At 45.4% G+C, this 19,570-nt stretch overlaps 1 protein-coding gene and 1 long non-coding RNA gene across 4 annotated transcripts in view; one reads left to right on the plus strand and one right to left on the minus strand.

The window, feature by feature from the left end:
• The window catches only part of Syce3 (synaptonemal complex central element protein 3), a 26,671-nt gene extending 8,101 nt beyond the window's left edge, over window positions 1-18,570 (minus strand). Inside the window, exons 1-2 of one of the 3 annotated variants that reach the window (XM_087559131.1) lie at window positions 18,196-18,570; window positions 476-584 (exon numbers count right to left, since the gene is read on the minus strand). In XM_087559131.1, coding sequence (XP_087415257.1) covers window positions 476-584 — 109 coding nt within the window. In that variant the 5' untranslated portion in view covers window positions 18,196-18,570. Of the gene's footprint in view, window positions 1-475; window positions 585-18,195 lie in introns of those variants that run through there. The other 2 variants (XM_087559130.1, NM_001135253.1) reach the window with 2 other exon arrangements.
• LOC148004927 (uncharacterized) lies at window positions 194-3,058 on the plus strand. The gene is made up of 3 exons (XR_015624934.1): window positions 194-331; window positions 504-692; window positions 2,367-3,058. It is a non-coding gene; the product is annotated as an uncharacterized LOC148004927 (long non-coding RNA).
• Window positions 18,571-19,570: the final 1,000 nt, after the last annotated feature.

Genomic DNA, 19,570 nt, shown 5'->3' on the forward strand with positions numbered 1-19,570 from the left:
TATGTTGCTGCTGCTACTGCCTCATGGAAACGCGTTGAATACAATAACATTCCGTCTTGAGGATGAAGGAATGCACCCACAGTGTTGCTGTTTTCCCCGCAGTACTGTGCTTCCTGTTTTCGGTGGTACGCGAGTCTTACCACGGTCATTTCAAGCCTTCCTACTGAAATAGATCACAGAAAGCTCGCTGTTTGCTGCACAGGCGAGTCAGCGTCTGGTGCTGCGCCATGTGCATGCCTCTGTACTCTGCCCCCATGAAGGCGACAACTTGGGTCCAATGGTGGAAGTTAGGTGCCGTCCCGTGGGAGAAAATCACAATCACTCAATCACTGTAAGTGTCAACTGTTGTGTTGCTATAGTTACAAGCCGTAAAAGTCGCAAGGATGTCAGGAGAACCCTCCTTAGAGAGAGCGTTGATAGAGGTTCGGATGTCTGGGGAAAGGAGGGAGGCACGCTGACTGGGAAGGCATCCTACCTGAGATTTTTTCCATCTCTTCCAACAGCCTTTCCAGGTCCTTGTTCAGGTCGGACAGCATTTTCAGCATGTTATCATAGCTTCTTTCCCCAGGATCGGAATCAGCCATCTAGGCAGGGAAGAAGGAGGAGCTGCATGGGACTTACTGACATTTTAGCTCCCGCTCTACAGCTCACCCACGAGCAATCCTCAGACAACTGTTTCTCCTTCTCTCAGAGTAAGACATCACCGCTTACACCCCAGAGTAGAGGTACTGTGCCGGTTAGACGAAAACTGTGTGGAAGGGTCTGCACAGACTATGGCACTGTGAACTGTTTTTTTTTCTTTCTGTTTTTAAAGATTTATTATGTATATTTGTACACTGTAGCTGTCTTCCAACACACCCAGAAGAGGGTATCGGGGCCATTACAGATGGTTGTGAGCCACCATGTGGTTGCTGGGAATTGGACTCTGGAAGAGCAGCCAGTGCTCTTAATCGCTGAGCCATCTCTCCAGCCCCTGCTCTTTTCTTTTTTCGACCCTTATTATGTGTCATAGTTATTGTCAGTTGTCAACCTGACAGATCTGAGAAGCTGGAACCTCAGCTGAGGAACTGTCTGCACTGCACTGGCCTGTGGGAAAATCTCTTTTGTCTTTCTTTGTACCTTCCTTCCTTTCCTTAAAAAGGTTTATTTATTTAATTTAATATTACCTTTAGAGGTTCATTTATTTTTATTTTTTTTGATGGTATGGGTGTTTTGCCTGTCTGTACACCTGTGCATCTCATGTTTGCAGTGTCTGAGGAGGGCGGAAGAAGGCATCGGATCCCCCGGAACTGGAGTTAGACAGTTCTAAGGGCTTTGTGGGTTCTGGAGATTTTGGGGTCTGCTGGAAGAGCAGCCCATGCTTTTAACTGCTCAGCTATCGTTGCAGTCCTAAAGATTTATTTTTAAACTACATGTGCCTATGTGTCTGTCTGTCTGTGGAGGGTATGTGCACATGAGTGAAGGCCAGAAGAGGGCGCTGAATCCCCTGTAATTAGCATTATAAACAGTTAAACAGTTAAACAGTTGCTAGCCACCATGGCTGGTGGAAACTGAACTCATGTCCTGTGCAAGAGCAGCCAGTGTTCTTAACTGCTACACCTCTGCAGCCCCGCCTGTGGGACATTTTGCAATTGCTAATTTCCATGGAAGCGCCCAGCCCACGGTGGGTGGTGCGCCTGGGCTATATAAGAAAGCAGGCCAGTGAGGAGCACTCCTTATGGCCCCTGCTTCAGTTTCTGCCTCTCCGGTTCTGCTTGAGCTCTGCTCAAGAGTTCTTGCTCTGGCTCCCATTGGTTATGGACTGAAATTTGTAAAACAAAATAAGCCCTTTCCTCCCCAAGTTACTTTTGGTCAGTATCTGCCATCCTTAAACTGTTAAAGGAAAGTTTTGTTTTGAAAGATTGGTCTCACATAGCCCAGGCTAGCCTTGAACTTGAACGCCTGATCCTCCTGCCCCTGTTTCCAAAGTTACAGGTACAGGTCAGCACATCAGGATAAGGGTGAAATTCTGGGGGTAGAACAGAAGGCCCCTGACAAGCATGGGGCAGATCTGGGGTCTGGGCCAGGGCGTATGGTCTTTGGGGATCTGTAAATGTGTCACTTCTGGAATGTGGTGCTATTTCTCATTGGGGAACTCACCTCTCTGTTGCTCTGTTTTTGTAAGTAACATGGTTTCTAAGAATGGGTGGTGCGTATGAGAGTGGGCTGAGTGTGAGTGTCTGACAAAAGGCCTGTAACATGTTCCTTGAGCCTTTATTGTGGGGTTCCTCCCTGTTTTATAGTCGGGCTGCATGCACTGACCTGTCCTGGAGTTCCTACCTCTTCACGCTGGTAATCTGATATTTCTCTGCCTCTCCCTGAAACAGGTCTCACCAGTGACAAATGGCATATTCATGGTGCCTCTTTCTTTATATTTAACCTCTCTTCAGTACCTACCACTCAGCTGTTTTCTCCTGGTCAAAATCCTCCTGTTGGCGTTGAACTTAGAACTCTCAAGAACTCTGACTGCCTGAGCGCTCCTTCTCTGCTCTCTGTGGACCCTTCACTGGCGTTCAAATGTCAGTGCAGGCCCCTCGGGCGGCACAAAGCAGACTCTGGCGACGCCCACATGCCCACTGCTTCGCTATCCTGTTTAGCTTGTAGATTTCGATGGTGCTTTTAGTTTTTGTCTGTTTTTTTTTTTTTTTAAGAGAAAATTTCTGTACTGGCTGCTTTTGTGTGTCAACTTGATACAAGCTGGAGTCATGACAGAGAAAGGCACCTCCCTTGAGGAAACGCCTCCATGAGACCCAGCTGTAAGGCATTTTCTCACTTAGTGATCAAGGGGGGAGGACCCAGCCCATTGTGGGTGGTGCCGTCCCGGGGCTGGTGGTCCTGGGTTCTGTAAGAGAGCAAGCTGAGCAAACCAGGGGAAGCAAGCCAGTAAGAAACATCCCTCCGTGGCCTCTGCATCAGCTCCTGCTTCCAAGTTCCTGCCCTGTGTGAGTTCCAGTCCTGACTTCCTTTGGTGATGAACAGCAGTGTGGAAGTGTAAGCTGAATAAATCCTTTCCTCCCCGACTTGCTCTTTGGTCATGGTGTTTGTGCAGGAATAGAAGCCCTGACTAAGGCAGTTTCTTTGTGTAGCCCGGGCTGCCTTGGACCTCACTCTGTAGACCAAGCTGGCCTCAAACTTAGAGATCCACCTGCCTCTGCCTCCCGAGTGCTAGGATTAAAGGTGTGCACTGCCACCACTTGGTCTTCAAGTCGTGCTTTTAAACCCCAGTCTGTTTGGACACTTGCTACGCCCTTCTCCTTAGGGAATGTCAAACTCAACAGTGAGTTACTTTAATGTTTCCCCCTTCCCAATCTTTCACCTTTTAGCCAAATGGATGGCATCACTATTCATCAAATAATTCCAGTCAGGACTAAGAAGTCGCACGGAAGCCTGCCCTCTTATATAACATAGTAAGTCACTGAAAGCCACCAATCTTATCTGCTTCTAGAACATTCATGATTCAAGAAAGTCCAGAGCTTGGGAGCTACTGGCAAACTAAACTTTGCCCTGTGGAGCTCATCATGGCGTGGTAATGATTGATACGCAGTAGAAGAGCCCAGCATACATCCACAGGATGAGAATCCTCTAGCAGAACCAGGAGGATTGGATGAGTCTGGGTTTGCAGGAACGAATGACAGAGGGTGATGTAGGACATGGGGAAGCCTGGGAGAAGGAGCTGATTAGAGGGCAAACCACAAGCCTTGTTCTATGAGGCCTCTAACTGAGCCTTCAGGAGGCAGCTGAATGAGTACACCTGAAGGAAGATTGACCTGAGGGCACAGCATCTGAGCAGAAGTGCAGACCCTCACCTTTCTCCTGGGCTATCTCTGTAAAAGACCCTCCTCCTGTACTTTGTCTTGTCCTGCCCATTTTACATGATGACTTATTTTTTTTTTAATGATGTGAAAATATGGTACCACTGAAACTCAAGAGCTTTTTGTTTCTTTCAGGATGAAACACAGTCTTCATGTAGCTCAGTGAGGGGCCTGGGTTCAAGGTACAGCATTATGAATACTCAAAAGATAATGATTTCACTATAGTTTCAGTGTAGCTCTGATGACTCTTCTTATCCAATCGTGAGTTGTACCCAATTAGTTGAACAAAGAAAGCATGGCTATTCCTTACAAATCTATGCTATATGATGAAGGAAATCCATAACTAAGGACCAGCAAGATGACAAAGTTAAAATCTTCATGGTTCTCTTGCAAGAACCAAAAGAAATACAAAATGAAAGAGAAAAATTCTGCTTTGTGGGTGGCTACAGAAATCTGTCCCGGCATCTCCAGTGTCTCAGCACTCCAATGCCTTCACCGAGCCCTCACCTTCACATCGTCACTCAGTGGCCTTTTAAGGCCTTTCCACAGGGTCTCTGACCCTTACGCATGGTGCCTGGCTTCAGCTATTCTTCCCAATCTGAATCTTGGCGTCTAGCGTGGTTCCCAAACCAGTGCCACGTGGAACCATGCTTACCACACTGCCCAGTTCTGCTGCTAGCTTATGGTGTACCCTGGCTTCCTTGGACCATAGCTGTAGAGCTTCTGTGTTGACCCTGAGGAACCCTTCCTATTGTTCTGCTGCAGAGCAGGAAGCTTCTCCACAATGGTGCTGATCTCTCTCAGTTTCAGCTGCTTCTGCAACACCGGCCTGAATACTGTCTTGCTTTGAAATTTCCTCTGCTGAATAAACCACTCCATTACTTTCAAATCCAACTTCATGCAAGGCCCCAAGACATGAACAGAATGAATATCCATACCAGTGCTCACGAGCCTAGTTCCTAATAGACTTCTTGTTCGCATCTGAACCCACTGAGCTGGTTCTCCACTGTCTGTCTGCATTTCCCTTCCAAGCACAAAAATGGCCCATTAAGCTCTGCTTACATCACTCAGTCATTCAATAGCTTTTCTAGCCCAAAGTATCAAATGTTTTACATCCTTTCCACAAAAAAAGCAATTTTGAATGTGAGGTGGTTTGGCTGGTAAGGGTGCTTTCTGCCAAGCGTGAAAACCTGAGTTCAATCCCTGGAAACCCACATCGTGTAAGAAGAGAAGCGATTCTTGTAACTGTCCTCTGTTCTCCACATGTCTGTCTGTCTCTCTGTCTCCCCCTCCCTCTCTCTCTGTCTCCCCCCCCCCCACACACACACACATAGAGTAAATGTCTTAGAAATTAGGCTTAAAAGTTACATGGTCAGGTTTATCACAGCAACAGCCCCACTTTCTATACTAATTTCTGTCCTAGCTTTGCTTCCCATTGCTATGATAGAATACCCTGACAGATGCCATTTTAAGGGAAAGGGTTTATTCAGCTTACACTTCCAGGTCACAGTCTATCACTGTGAGGAGGTCAAGGCAGAGACGAAGCATTAAGTCACATCCCTAGTCGAGAAGAGCAGAGAGAAAGAATGCATGATGCTTACTAATGTGCAGCTGATGTTCTCCACTCTTCTAGAGGACAGGACCCAGCCCCCAGGGGATGATGCCATCCACGTACTTCACAGTCAAGGCAATCTCCCACAGACTGTCCACAGGCCAACCTTTTTTTTTTTTTAAGAATTTATTTATTTACTTCATGTATGTGAGTATACTGTTGCTGCTTCAGACACACCAGAAGAGGGGACAGGATCCCCATTACAGATGGTTGTGAGTCACCATGTGGTTGCTGGGAATTGAACTGAGGACCTCTGGAAGAGAAATCAGTGCTCTTAATCACTGAGTCATCTCTCCAGCCCCCCACCGGCCAACCTTATCCAGATATTTCTCACTGAGATGGTCTTCCCTGGAGACAATTAAAGCTAACCTTCACAATCTAAATTTATTGTACTTGCTATGCATCTGAATGGGGATGCTAGGTAGGAAGCTAGATGGGTTGAGTTATGGAGGGCGGGCTAGAGATAGAAATATGAATACTATCCACATAGAGATGCTATTGAAAGACAAAGATCAGATTGCCAAGGGAGAGAGTACAGGTGGAGAGGCCTGGCACCAAGATGGGGAAGTGATGTGCAGGAATTACCCAGAGACTAAGGATACAGTGTCAGATAGGTAAAAGTAGGGCAGAGTCATCTTCTCAAAGTCCATTGCATTCTTTTTTTTTTTTTTTTGAGTGGGAGGAATCACACCCATTGGCTGGTAGCATCAGTATTGGTGGATCAAGAGCCAGTTGGGGAATAGGAATCAATCAGAACCACCCTTACGTTCCAATGTTGAAGTAGTTTCGTGAAGTTTTAGAGCTTAAAGAACAAGGAAAGTTATGACTCAGGCAAGGTTAAAGTGCATTGGTGGGTAAATCAGAGAGGTGGGGGTACTGAGCAGGAAGATTCTTTTCTTTCTCTCTCTCTCTCTAAGGTTTATTTATTTATTTTATGTATGTGAGTACACCGTAGCTGTCTTCAGACACACCAGAAGAGGGCATCAGATCCCATTAGATGGCTGTGAGCCACCATGTGGTTGCTGGGATTTGAACTCGGGACCTCTGAAAGGGCAGTCAGTGCTCTTAACCACCGGGCCATCTCTTCAGCCCAGTCTGCTGCATTTAAACCATTATTCTCCTAGTGTAAAGAATTTCCTGAACTGAAAAGGAAGCACTTAAAAATAAAGAGTGGAAATTCCCAAAATTGTATGGGATGATGTGTTTGTTAGTATGCAAGCAATTTACAACCTGAGAAAGTAGGATACTCAAGTGGAAAATGTTAACAAGGATAAAGCAATAATTATGAATATTCATGATTCAGTGCGTTTGGATATAGAAGAGAATTTGGCACATTAGAGTATTAGATCAATCTTACTATTCTACTTTAAAAAGTATAGTTGATTACAGACCGGAATTTTTCTTTTCTTTTCTTTTTTTCGGAGCTGGGGACCAAACCCAGGGCCTTGCGCTTGCTAGGCAAGCGCTCTACCACTGAGCTAAATCCCCAACCCCTAGACCGGAATTTTTAACTAAAGCTTATTAACAGTTTGGGAGCATTTAAGAGAATGCAAGCTTCATTGTAAGCCTGATGTGATATTTGTAAGAATTTATTAAGAGAACTGGGCTTGGTGGTATTTGCCCACAATTTTAGCCCTTGAGAGGCAGAGGCAAGAGGATCATCATGAGCTTTAAGCCAGTTTGCGTTACATATTGAAATCTGCCAAAGAACCATACACAGTCACCAAACCAAAACTAAAACCCATCCAAAGAAAAGAACCTATTAAGAAATCACGCAGGTGTTAACGCAATTGAGGCATTTAAAAAGATACACAATATTGCAATTATAATGAGATGAGCTTAAGTTTGTACATGGAAGAACAAAAACGTTTTAAAAGTTATTACTAAAGTCTGCTGCTAGACTTTATATGCTTTATAAACAACTCACAGGGAGGTTTCATTTGCCTGGGACTGGGGTTTTTTTGCATGTAGCTCCTGGGAGAAGCATTGTTCAACTTGTCAGTCCAGTAGGCTGCTTCTCAGGCTTTACAGAGGGGTAGATTTGTTGGTACTTTTCCCCTTTGGCCGCTCATACATCATCTTTTGACACTGTGAGACCTTGACATGGGGAAGGTGCTTCTTTCCCAGTGACTTTCCCAAACATCCTTAGCGTTATTCACCCCTCCTTCCTCTCCCTCCGTATCATCCCCCTTCCCACTTTCCATGTAGCTCCCTTTCTAGCATCTGTCTCCTGCCACACTCCTCTCTAGAGCTCATTCTCACCACCACCACCGCACAATGGTTCCTTTCTGCTTTTCTGGCGGCTACTCCAAGTTACACACTCAAACGTGAAGACTGAAGTCTAGGAGACACACAAATCAATATAGGTGATCGCCATTGTTCTTTGCTGCTCGCCATAACATGAAGGCAACACCCTATAGCTGATGCTCCCGTACAAGTCTGTCACAGGGCATGAAGAAATGAAGCTGGTGTTAGGTCTCATAGTGTCAAAAGGTGATGTATAAGCTGCCAAAGGGGGAAAATTATCAACAAGTCTACTCCACTGTAAAGCCTGAAAGTCACACCTACTGGGCAGGCAAGATACTCTCAATGCTGTAATAGTGGCATTTATATCTTGGGGGTAACCAAGAGCTATCTGTTCAGACCTAAAAAGCTTGCTTGACTGGGAGAAACTCATGCCTGGTACTGTAAACCTAGCCAAGAGCCTGTGGCTGAAGAGATCATAGGCCCTGGAGGACAACCTGCTACTACCATGCTGGTAAATAATCGTTTCCAACTGTCCTCTAATATTCTAATATTTACATTCATAGATAAGAGCAGCTCCCATCCGTCATTGAAGTAGCTCCTTTTTGTAGCAGATGGAGGCTATTACAGATAGTCTATTACAGAGGCTGTTTCGACTGGTCAAAACCCATAGTCTAAGTGATTGTGGGGTGTTCAGCCTAAAGTTCAAGGAATATTACAGAAGAGAGGTGGAGATACTGTGAGAGCCTGAGGACCAGATGACTGCTGCAAGACAGTTTCTCCTGGACACGACAGGGAGATTGTGACCACAGGACCTTAATTATACGGCCTGCAAATGACCTACAGATACCATAGCAGTCAACATGCCAACCTGAGGGGAGGAAGATATCACATGGCTATCTTCTTAGGTGAATATCCACAGGTATTCAGTCAACGATGATGAAAGAAGAACCCGTTTTCTTCAGGGTCAAGCACCCAACCCTAAGTGGTTGGCTCTGTTAATATATCTATTAACAAAATCAAGAGCTGGCAGTGGTATATAGGTATATAGGCAGAATTAGAGGGACACGAATAATGCACTTACATTTTTCCCCTAGTGTACAATTTTCTAAAAATTTGAGAATTGTAAAGGTAACTTTAAAAAAAAGATTTTTAAACTTTAATGAAATATCAATGTATTGACTTTTTTTTGCTTGTTTTTGAGGTAAAGTCTCATGTAGGTCAGTCTGGCCTCAGACTTGCTTCGTAATAAAAGATACTCAAACTCCTGATCCTTCTTCCTCTTCTTTCAGGTACTAGGATTACAGGCGTGTACCACGGTCCTTGCATACCAGTTCATTTAAGAGTTGAAGTGTCTGGCCACGGTGACACACGCTGTAATCCAGCACTTGGGAATTAGAGGGAAAAGGAGAAAGAATTCAAGATTATCCCATTGTCAGCCATGGAACAGGTCTGAGGCCAGCATGAGCTACATGACATCCTTCCTTAAACAAATAAAACTAAAACTGCAATCACTCTGGAAATCTGGAGAATTCTTTAAAAGCTAAAAATAAAACCTCTGTATAGCTAGTTATACCACTGCTGGGTATATGCCATTGACATTCTACTCCATAGATATCTGCTCAGCACATTCAGTGCCATTCTATTTACAATATCAAGGACATGGAAACACCTAAATGCCCTTCAGCTGAAGAACGTATAATGAAAATGTGGCCCATAAACACATCAGAATACTATTAAGCTGTGAAATAAAATCAGGAAATTTACAGGTGAGTGGGTTATGTCCAGTAAGGTGATCCAGACCCAGAAAGAGAAATACCACCTTTTCCCTTGCTTGTGGATACAAGCTCTGAACTTTTATCTTATAACTTTTTTTTTTTTTTTTGGTTCTTTTTTTCGGAGCTGGGGACCGAACCCAGGGCCTTGCGCTTCCTAGGCAAGCGCTCTACCACTGAGCTAAATCCCCAACCCCAGCTCTGAACTTTTAGATAAGCGTGTCTTAGTGTTCTGTTGCTGTGAAGAGACACCATGATCAAGGCAGCTTCTCTAAAAGAGGGCGTTTTACTTGGGGCTCATGGTTCCCAAGGGCAGTAGAGTCCATGACCTTCCTGATGGGAAGCTGACAGGCACTAGAGCAGGAGCTGAGATCTTTACATCCTGATTGGCAGGCAGCAGGCAGAGAGAGAGAGAGAGAGAGAGAGAGAGAGAGAGAGAGAGAGAGAGAGAGAGAGAGAGAGAGAGAGAGAAAGAGAGAGAGAGAGAACAAGCACTTTTGAAACTTTACAGCCCACCTCCAGTGACACACTTCCTCCAACAAGGCCACACCTCCTCTCACAAAGCCACACCCCTCTAACAAGGCCACACCCCCTCTAACAAAGCCATATCCCTCTAACAAGGCCACACCTCTTCTAACAAGGCCACACCTCCAACAAGGTCACACCTCCTAATTCTTCCCAAACAGTTTCACTAACTGGGTAACAAGCATTCAAACATATGTGCCTATGGGGGCCGCTCTCATGCAAACCACCACAGCAAGTGTCTAGCCTGAATGGCTACAGATACCAGGAAAGTCTAAATGATGACAACCCAGCACTGAGGAGGCAGAGACAGGTGGATCTGTATGAGCTCAAGGCAATCCTGGTCTACACAGGGAGTTACAGGCCAGCAAAGGCGACAGAGTAAGGCCCTGTATCAAAAAAGGGGGGGTGGCATATATGGTAGGGGGACAGGAGAGGGGAATAGTAGGATACAGTGGCTATGAGGGGAAAATGGGAAAAAATAGATGTGGGGGAAACTAACCTAAGGAGGGGTTGGGGAGGGCAACACAGAGGAAGGGGGCAAATAACACTAAGGATATTTAAAATGTCATAGGGAATTATGTTACTTAAAATTACATTATATGTTTTATGTATATATGGGTACACACACACACACACACACACACACACACACACACAGAGTTTAGTTGAAGTTACACCAACCAGAGTGACAGTACTCCTCCCACCCCAAAATCCATAGACTATCATCTATCAGAAAGCCCTTTGCTAGGTAGGTATAGGTAACTTCCTTTCCGTTTTTGGTCAGGGCAATTCAAAAGACACCCCTAAAACTTACGCTACAGCCAGTGCCCTGAGTACCTTATGGAAAAAGAAGGTAAGTCCTTTTTGCTGATGATACCACACTCTTTGGACACTGGAATTGGAAGAGCCAATTTGGATGTGACCTGGAAGCCTCACCCCTGAGGAATAGTTCTCATAGTACTGGAAGGAGCCTTGCAAGCTGCTGAGGAAAACCGAGATCAGTAGTCCTATCCAGCTGTAATGCCTAGGAACTACAATAATGACCAGCACAACGGGGAATTCCAAAAGATGCAATGGTGACACTTGTGGGTAACCAACAGCCACCTGATTGGACAGACCCTCTTAAGAGGAGGGGATTCATGCTTGGCACCGTAAAACCAGTCACTGCCTGTGGATGGCGAGGCCATGGGAACCAGAGGAGCACCAACTGCTGTCACTTTCCTAAACCAGTGTAGTTTTCAACTACTTTCTAAGTAGTTGTCCTTCTACATGTAGAAAAGTGGTGACATGTGAAACTCTAGACTGGAGAGAGAGATGAAAAATACTATACTAAAATTAGGTGAGAAAGAGCTTTGAATAATTAGTGTCTAAACAAGCATAGATTTTGTCCTCACTACAGTGTTGTATTTGGTTTATGTCAACTTGACACAAATTAGGGTCGTTTGGGAAGAGGGACTCTGAATTGAGAAAATGCCTTCATAAGACTGGCCTATAGGCAAGTCTGTTGGGCATTTTCTTGATTAATGACTGATGTGAGAGGGCCTAGCCCACTGTGGGTGGTGTCAACCCAGGGTGAGTGGTCATGAGTTCTCAGAGAAAGCTGGCTGAACAAGCCATGAGGAGCAAGCCAGTAAGCAGCATTCCTCCATGGTCTTTTTGGTTCCTGACTCCAGGTTCCTGCTTTGTTCCTGCCTTGCCTTCCCTCATTGATGGACTGTGAAATGGAACTGTAAGCTGAAATAATTCTTTTCCTCTCCAAGTTGCCTTTGGTCATGGTGTTTTATCACATCAATAAAAACCCAAGGTAAGTGCTATTAAATACTATGATTCTCTTCACTGTACAATTTCTTCCCAAAATGTAGTGCGAGATATCATTCACAATGAGTTAGAAAGAAGAGAAAACAAGCAGGAGCTGGGTATGGCAAAATGCGTGTCATCCTAGCTGTTCAGAAAATTGAGACACAGGGATCATCAGTTTGAGGCTAGCCTGGACCCCAACTCTAAAAGGCAGGAGTTCTATTTTCCCATTTTTAATCTTTTACCTCTGATTTCTTTGCACTCTGCTCTCAAAACAACAACCAAAACATCTTAAAAAGCAGAAGGAAACAATGACATAAGACTGATAAGCAGTCAGAAATGTAGGGAGCCAAGGAGTATACAATTAAAGCCAGTAAGAACAGAGGACCGTGTAGCTGACTAATTTGGGTAGTCAACAAATATAACAAATATATATATATATATATATATATATATATATATATTTTTTTTTTTTTTTGGTTCTTTTTTTCGGAGCTGGGGACCGAACCCAGGGCCTTGCGCTTCCTAGAACAAATATTTATTGGATACTATGCACTTTAGGTGCTTGGACATCAGTGAACAAAACGTAGCAGTCTCAGTCCCTGTGGAGTTTTCATTTCAGTCAGAGGAGGCAGCCAGCAACACACATATATAAATATCAGGTGATGATAAAAGTGCTAAGGAGAAAATGGAGCAGTTTCGGAGGTTCACGAAGTAGGAGGAACCACTCCATTTAGCGTGGGCCAGAAAGTGTCCTCTGATTGGTTGAAAGATGAAGTAGACTAGAAGGAAGGAAGTACTTGAGCCCAAGAGTTCTATGAATATCTTGTGGGAAGAGTTCAGTGTATAGGAACACAACAAAGAAAAGTCCTGAGGCCAAGTGTGTTGGGGGTGGGTAAGCAAAATAACGTTAGCAAAGCTGGGGAGAAGTGGAGAGAGGGACATTAAGAGATGGGGGCGGGTATTTCTGTAGAATTTTGGCTTTTCTTTGGAGGATTGAAGAGGTGTAGCACACCTTCAATGATAATTTAAAAGAATCATGGTAGCCACACCATTAAGGATAGACCAAAGAGGAGTTGATTCAAAATCCTACTCAGATAAAGGATGAGAGAGCTTGGACCAGACTCTTCGTTAGAAATGGAAGTAGTAAAAAGTAGCTAGATTGTGAATATGTCATAAATACTGTGAACAGTATAGTGAAAAAATGTGTTTGCACACTCCTATTTTGTTTTTGGAGTATAGATGACTTTCAAAATCACATGACTAGTTGAAGTATCCTAGGAAATGAAGGAAAATTGGTAAGAGGTCTGATTGGGAAGATGAACTAGCAAAGGAAAGGGAAAAGAAGCTGTCAGGGAGAAAGGAACAGAACCAGGTTAGATTAATGTCTTTGAAGCCGAGGAAGGGAAATATTCTAAGTAGAATAATAAATAAAAAGTGATTATCACATTTAACAATCTGGAGGTCACTAGCACCTGGACAGATGTGCTGGCTAGTTTTATGTCAACCTGACACAGCTAGAGGGAGAGCAGGGGACCTTAATTGAGAAAATGTAAGACTGGTCTAAAGGCCTGCAGGGCATTTTCTTAATTAGTGATTGATCAGGAAGGACCCATCCCATTATAGGTGAGACCACCCCTCATCTGGTGGTCCTGGGTTCTGTAAGAAAGCAGGCTGTGCAATTCAGGGGAGCAAGCCACTACGGGGCACTCCTCCACAACCTCTACATTACCTCCTGCCTCAAGGTTCCTGCCTTGCTTGAGTTCTCTCTCCTCTTCAACCTGCTTTTGGTTTAGGTGTTTCACTGCTTCCCTCCAGGTGTTTAGGTGTACAACAGAGAAGCAATGGTAGTTCAGCAAAGACTGAAGGCTCCTCAGTACCTAACATGGTCCTGAGAAGATGGATGACGTGTATGTAACACATCTGGGTATAAAACATAGGTGTGGAGGATGAGCAAGATAAAGGACACTGAAGGACAAGTAGAAAATGTTTAAGGGGCAGGCAAGATAACGGGGGGGGGAGGGGATGAGGCAACAAAACATATTGCTATAAACAGAGGATCAGACAAACTGAGGCACAGAGCATGAGGCTGCTCTAAAATAGGAGCTGTGGCCACATGACTTTGGATTCTAGAAATTGATGAAGTCAGGAAGTAGATCCAGGGAGAGAATCTGAGCGCTGAGGTGGGTGAAGAATATCTCAGGGTTAGAATTCATGTATTGAGATTGGTGAGTTAGACCCAGGGCAGATGGCATTAGTCTAGGGCATGTAGACTTCAGGACTTGGTGTGTAGTGTTTGGAGAATGCAGCAGGGAGCAGGGTTTGGGGATGAAGAGACTGAGAGGAAATGTCTGTGATGTGGGAAGTAGAGACTGAAGGGGAGGACTTAGGATGTGGGGTGAGAAGAACCCTCCTGCTTCTTCTGTTTGGAGGGAAAGACTAAGGGTAGGAGTCTTGGGATGTAATGTAAGAATTTTGAGGAAAAGGAGCTTAGGGTGTGCAGAGAAGAGAATGATGGCAGGGAGTTTAAGGTCCCTGCAGGAAGTTAAGAGACTGCAGGAAGAGGTCTTAGGGTATGAGGTAGGGAGAGTAAGAGGAAGCATCTGGAATAATTGGGGCTGAGGAGACTGAAGTCAGGGGACTTAGGGTGTGGAGAGCTTGAGGGAAGGTGTGTTGGGGTTGGTCTGGTTCTGCTATGTATTCAAATGCTAAACACTGTATCCCAAGATTTGGTTGCCCCAAGACAAGTGAACTCTCGCACACAACAGCTTCTGTTGTGTAAATCTTGTCCCCCAAATTATTCCTGATTGGTTAATAAGGATGCCTATAACCTGGGCTGGGCAGCAGAGAAGGGGCAGAGGTAAGGTTCCGGGGCTTGGGGTCTCAGACAAGAACCATGATGAGGAGAGAGAGGAGGGAGGAAGGAAGAAGTCATCATAGGGTAGGTGGATCATGAGCACATGGCCATGAGGGCTGGCCTGTCAGGGCAGGAGCAGCCCAGGTGGAACACGTCATATCTCAGTGTTACTGACAGGAAAGTAGACAAAAATAGCATAAAGGGTTGATATCTGCCCAGCTCTAATGCTTTAAGGCTTATAAGAAATATAAAGGCTTTTGTGTCTTTTTTTTTCTTTTCTTTTTTTTTTTTTTCGGAGCTGGGGACCGAACCCAGGGCCTTGCGCTTGTTAGGCAAGAGCTCTACCACTGAGCTAAATCCCCAACCTTGTGTCTTTTATTTAGGAACTGTATGGTCTAATTGGAGTTTGGGGAGAGAAGATGGAGGGAAGGGTCCTATGACTCTGCAGGGTAGGAAGGTGAGGAGAGCAGGAGTAGGCTGTGGGTGTGAGGCGAAGGGACCTGAGTATTGTTTTAGTCACTGTTCCATTGCTGTGAAGAGACACCATGACAGAGGCAGCTCATAAAGGAAGCATGTAACTGCGGGGGGCGGGGAGGTTGCTTGCACTTTCAGAAGACTTAGTCCAGTATCACCATGGCAGGGAGAACGGCAGCATACAGGCAGGTGCTGGGGCTGGCACTGAAAGCTACGAACTCTTCTACAGGCACAGAGCACCTAGGCCTAGCACGGGCTTTTGCAAAGCCCGCCCTCAGTGACACACTTCCTCTGACCATGGGACACCTAGTCCAGCAAGGCCACACCTCCTAATCGCTCTCATCCTTTCGGAGTTCCACTCCCTTGTGACCAAGCATTCAAGCAATGTGAGCCTATGAGGGCCATTCTTCTTCCCACCACCACACTCCATTCCCTGGCCCACACTGGCTCGTAGTCACGGCATAAAACAAAAAATGCATTCACTCCAACTTCAACAGTCCTGTCCGTAGTCTAGCGCAGGCTTTGAAAGTCTCTTCTGAAACTTGTGGCATCTTTCTTAAACGTACGCCCCATGTGAAATAAAAATCAAAAAGCAGATCACATACTCCCAACATATTATAGCACAGAATATACATCAACATTCCAAAATGTAGAAAAGGGAGCACAGCAAGGAAATACTGAACCAAAGCAAGACCGAAGGGCAAACTTCAAACTCTGCTTCTCTCTCTCTCTCTCTCTCTTTCCTCCCTCCCCCCTCTCCCTCTCCACTTTCTCCCTCCTGTCCCTCTGCCTTCCCCTCCCTTCCCCCTCCCCTCTCTTACTGAACTTGGCTCCCATAAAACATTCCCTGGGGTTACTTTCGTCCTCGCACTGCACATTTTATATGTTTTTCTTGCTCTACTTGCTCCTTTTCACTATAGATACTGTGTAAGAGCAGTCACAGATAGCCATGTGAAACAATCAATATTAGACTGTCTTGAAACCTCTTATGCCAATGCCATTAGTCCAAAAAAAAAAAAAAAAAGCTTAAATTTAATCTCAGGCAGATTTTTTTTTTTTTTTTTTTTTTTGGAGAAGAAGAGCAAAAAGTAGTCACATTCTTTGCCAAACTATCACAAGAATTGTCTCTAGGCCACTTACAAATATTCTTCACCTCTGAAACTTCATGAGCTGAGCTGTCAGGATTTACATTGTCTCAGCACCGTCGTCTTTTATGTGCCTACTAGTATGGCCCATTAAGACCCATGTAAAGCTTTAAAAAAAAAAAAAAAAAAAAGGCTGGAGAGATGGCTCAGCGGTTAAGAGCACCCGACTGCTCTTCCAGAGGTCATGAGTTCAATTCCCAGCAACCACATGGTGGCTCACAACCATCTGTAAAGAGATCCGATGCCTTCTTCTGGTGTATCTGAAGACAGATACAGTGTACTTAAATATAATAAATAAATAAATAAATCTTAAAAAAAAAAAAGACCCATGTAAAGCCTTCAACTGCTTTCCAAATCCAAAGTCCTAAAGTCTATATTCCCCCAACAAGCCATATGGTCAGGGCTGTCACAGCAATACACACTCTCTGGAACCAAACTGTTGTATTGCTGTGAGGATACCATGACTCAGGCAACTTTTATCAAAGAATGCATTTTATTGGATGCCTTGCTTACAGTTCCAGAGGTGTAGTCCATTATCATCACGGTAGGAAGCATGGTGGCATGCAAGCAGGATCTGGAGCAGTGGCAGAGAGCTATATCCTGATCCATAGACAGAGAGAGCCTGTAGGCCTGATAAGGGCTTTTGAAACCTCAAAGCTCACCCTGAGTGACACAATTCCTCCAACAAGGCCACAGCTACTCCATCAAGGCCGTACTTCCTAATCCTTCTAATCCTTTCAAAGAGTTCTACTCCCTCATGACTAAGCATTCAAATACATGAGCCTATGGGAGCATTCTTATTCAAACCACACAACAGTGAGGAGAAGAAGCTGAAGGAGACATTTGTGCTGAAGAGTGGGGGCTTTGGATGTAAATGAGAAACTAAAGGGCACTTTTTTTTTCTTTTGGATATAGGGTAAGGAGACTGAATGAAGAGACCTTTAGAATTTGAAGACTTGACCAGAGTCTTAGAGGAACAAGGAGATTGAGGGAAGGAGGTAAGGATATGAGTTGAAGAAGCTGATAGAAGGGAGATAAAGTGTGGAGTGAGGAGTTGAAGGGAGGCTTCTAGGGTATGAGTTGAGGAAGGTGAAAGGAGGCAACGGTATAGGAGATAAGGGGAGAGAGGTAAGGATGGGTGGTGTGGGCTGAAGATTCTAAGGGGTAGGATAATAGAATGTGGAGTGAAGAGACAAGGAGAGACATCTGGACTGAGGGGTGAGGAAGTGGAGGAGAGGGAGTAAGAGTTTGGGTTGAAGCCTTGGTGTGATGGTGTAGGCCTTTAATCCTAGCACTCAGGAGGCAGAGGCAGGCAGATCTCTGTGACTTTGAAGCCAGCCTGGTCTACAGAGCTAGTTCCAGGCCAGCCAGGGCTACACCAAGAAATCCCTGTCTTGAAAGTTCCCCACTCCCGACTCCCTACCCCCTGCCAAAACAAAACAAAACATAAAACAAAAGAATGTGGGTTGAGATAAGAAGAAGCATTTGGGGATGTAGGCTGAAAAAGCTGAGGCGGGGAGGTAAGTATGTGGGGTGAGATGAGGGGTAGCATCAGGGGTATGGGGTGAGGAAGCTGAGGAGAAGATAAAGAGATGGGAGATGAGGAGAGGCATTTTCAGTATGGGTTGAAGAGGCTGAGGGGAGGGGAACAAGGGTGTAGGTGAGGAAATCCAGGGAGCTACTTTTGCTGTGGTAAGAAGAGACTGAGCGGAGGTACCTGGAGTGTGGGAGGAGGAGACTGAAGGATGGAATATTAGGCTGTGGGATAAGGACATGAAGGAAAATGTCAGGTTTTGAGGGTGTAGGAACCAACCAAGGTGAAAGGTGGGGTGTTAAAAGAGGCAGGTGAGACGTGAGGGACGTAAGCAAGTGGCGAGTTATAGGGTTGAGGGTTTTCCTGAGGGGCGGTAAGTACCGTGGGGACCGCACCGGACTCCAAGAAGCCCTAAGGTCCGGGCATGCCGAGACAGTCGGATCCCAGGGCGCGCCGGCCTCGCTCACCTCTGGCTGGGCCCGCGCTCTGGTCAGCTCCACAGCCCACGCGGCGGGAGAGGAAGGAGGGACTCCTGGCAACGACGCCCCGCCCCTGTCCGTTGCTAGTCCCGCCCACTGGAACTGGCCTCCTGCCCTCATTGGTTCTTCTAAGGACGGGACTTTCCAGTGGGCGGGGCCTGTTCTGTGGTCTTCGACTTGGCTTAACCTGGTTTTTTCCTGGGTTTTGGAGGTTGAATGAGGGCAGAGTAGAGATGAGGAAGCCCCAAGCTGCCTCCTGCCTGTGTTCTTCCCAACCCCCCACAGTCCCCAGTGCTTGACAATTGTGTTCCTTTCTTACGTGCCTCGTGTACAGTCACGTGGGCAGGGCCCTGTCTAACTACTGTGTCCCTGGTGTTCAGGGTAGCACCCAGCTGGGAAGGTGCTATAAACATTTGTTAAATGTCCAGCATTATGTGTGACAGACATTGTTGTACATGCCTTACAGGGAAATCAGTGCTTGTGGGTGACGGGATGGGTGGTGGGGATGGGGCTGGGGGAAGGCAGGGAGGACACCGGGTGAGGGAAGGGACGAGGCAGGGGTGTTACCACACAGCACATGCAGATGAAGTACTGTACACCAATTCTAGCCCAAATCTGCCCTGTAGTGGCCGTTTCTCTACAGAATAGGTCCCTATATCAATAATCAAGGATGGACAACAAAGCCACTCAGTACTTAAGGGCCAAGAACTTAATGCTCTACCTAGAGGTGGAGTCTCGGTGTGGGGTTGGAAAGATGGTTCAGCCATTTAGAGTATTTTTGCAGCCGGCTGCTGGTGGTGCAGGTCTTTAATGCCAGCAATTGAGTTTGAGGCCGCCCTGGTCTACAGAGGGAGTCTCAGTACAGCCGAAACTACACAGAGAAATACCGTCTTAAAAGAAAACAAGGGGTTGGGGATTTAGCTCAGTGGTAGAGCACTTGCCTAGCAAGCACAAGGCCCTGGGTTCGGTCCCCAGCTCTGAAAAAAAGAAAAGAAAAAAAAAAGAAAGAAAACAAAACAAAACCAACAGCAAAACAGAACCAATAACAAAACAAAACAAAGCTCCCCAAAACCTAACAAAAAAAAACATACCCCTAAAACAAAAAAACAACAAATCAAAGCATTATAGCTTACAGAGGACCTGGTTTTGGCTCCCAGCACAACCAATTTTGAGTTCAGTTCCAAGGGCACCTTACTCCATGGTATGCATACAGACATACAGGCAAAATACTCATAAATACAAAAAATAAACAAATATACCTTAAGAAAAATAAAACC

The sequence above is a fragment of the Rattus norvegicus genome, chromosome 7, assembly GCF_021556685.1.
Source record: "Rattus norvegicus strain SHRSP/BbbUtx chromosome 7, alternate assembly SHRSP_T2T, whole genome shotgun sequence".
Lineage (NCBI taxonomy): Eukaryota > Metazoa > Chordata > Mammalia > Rodentia > Muridae > Rattus > Rattus norvegicus.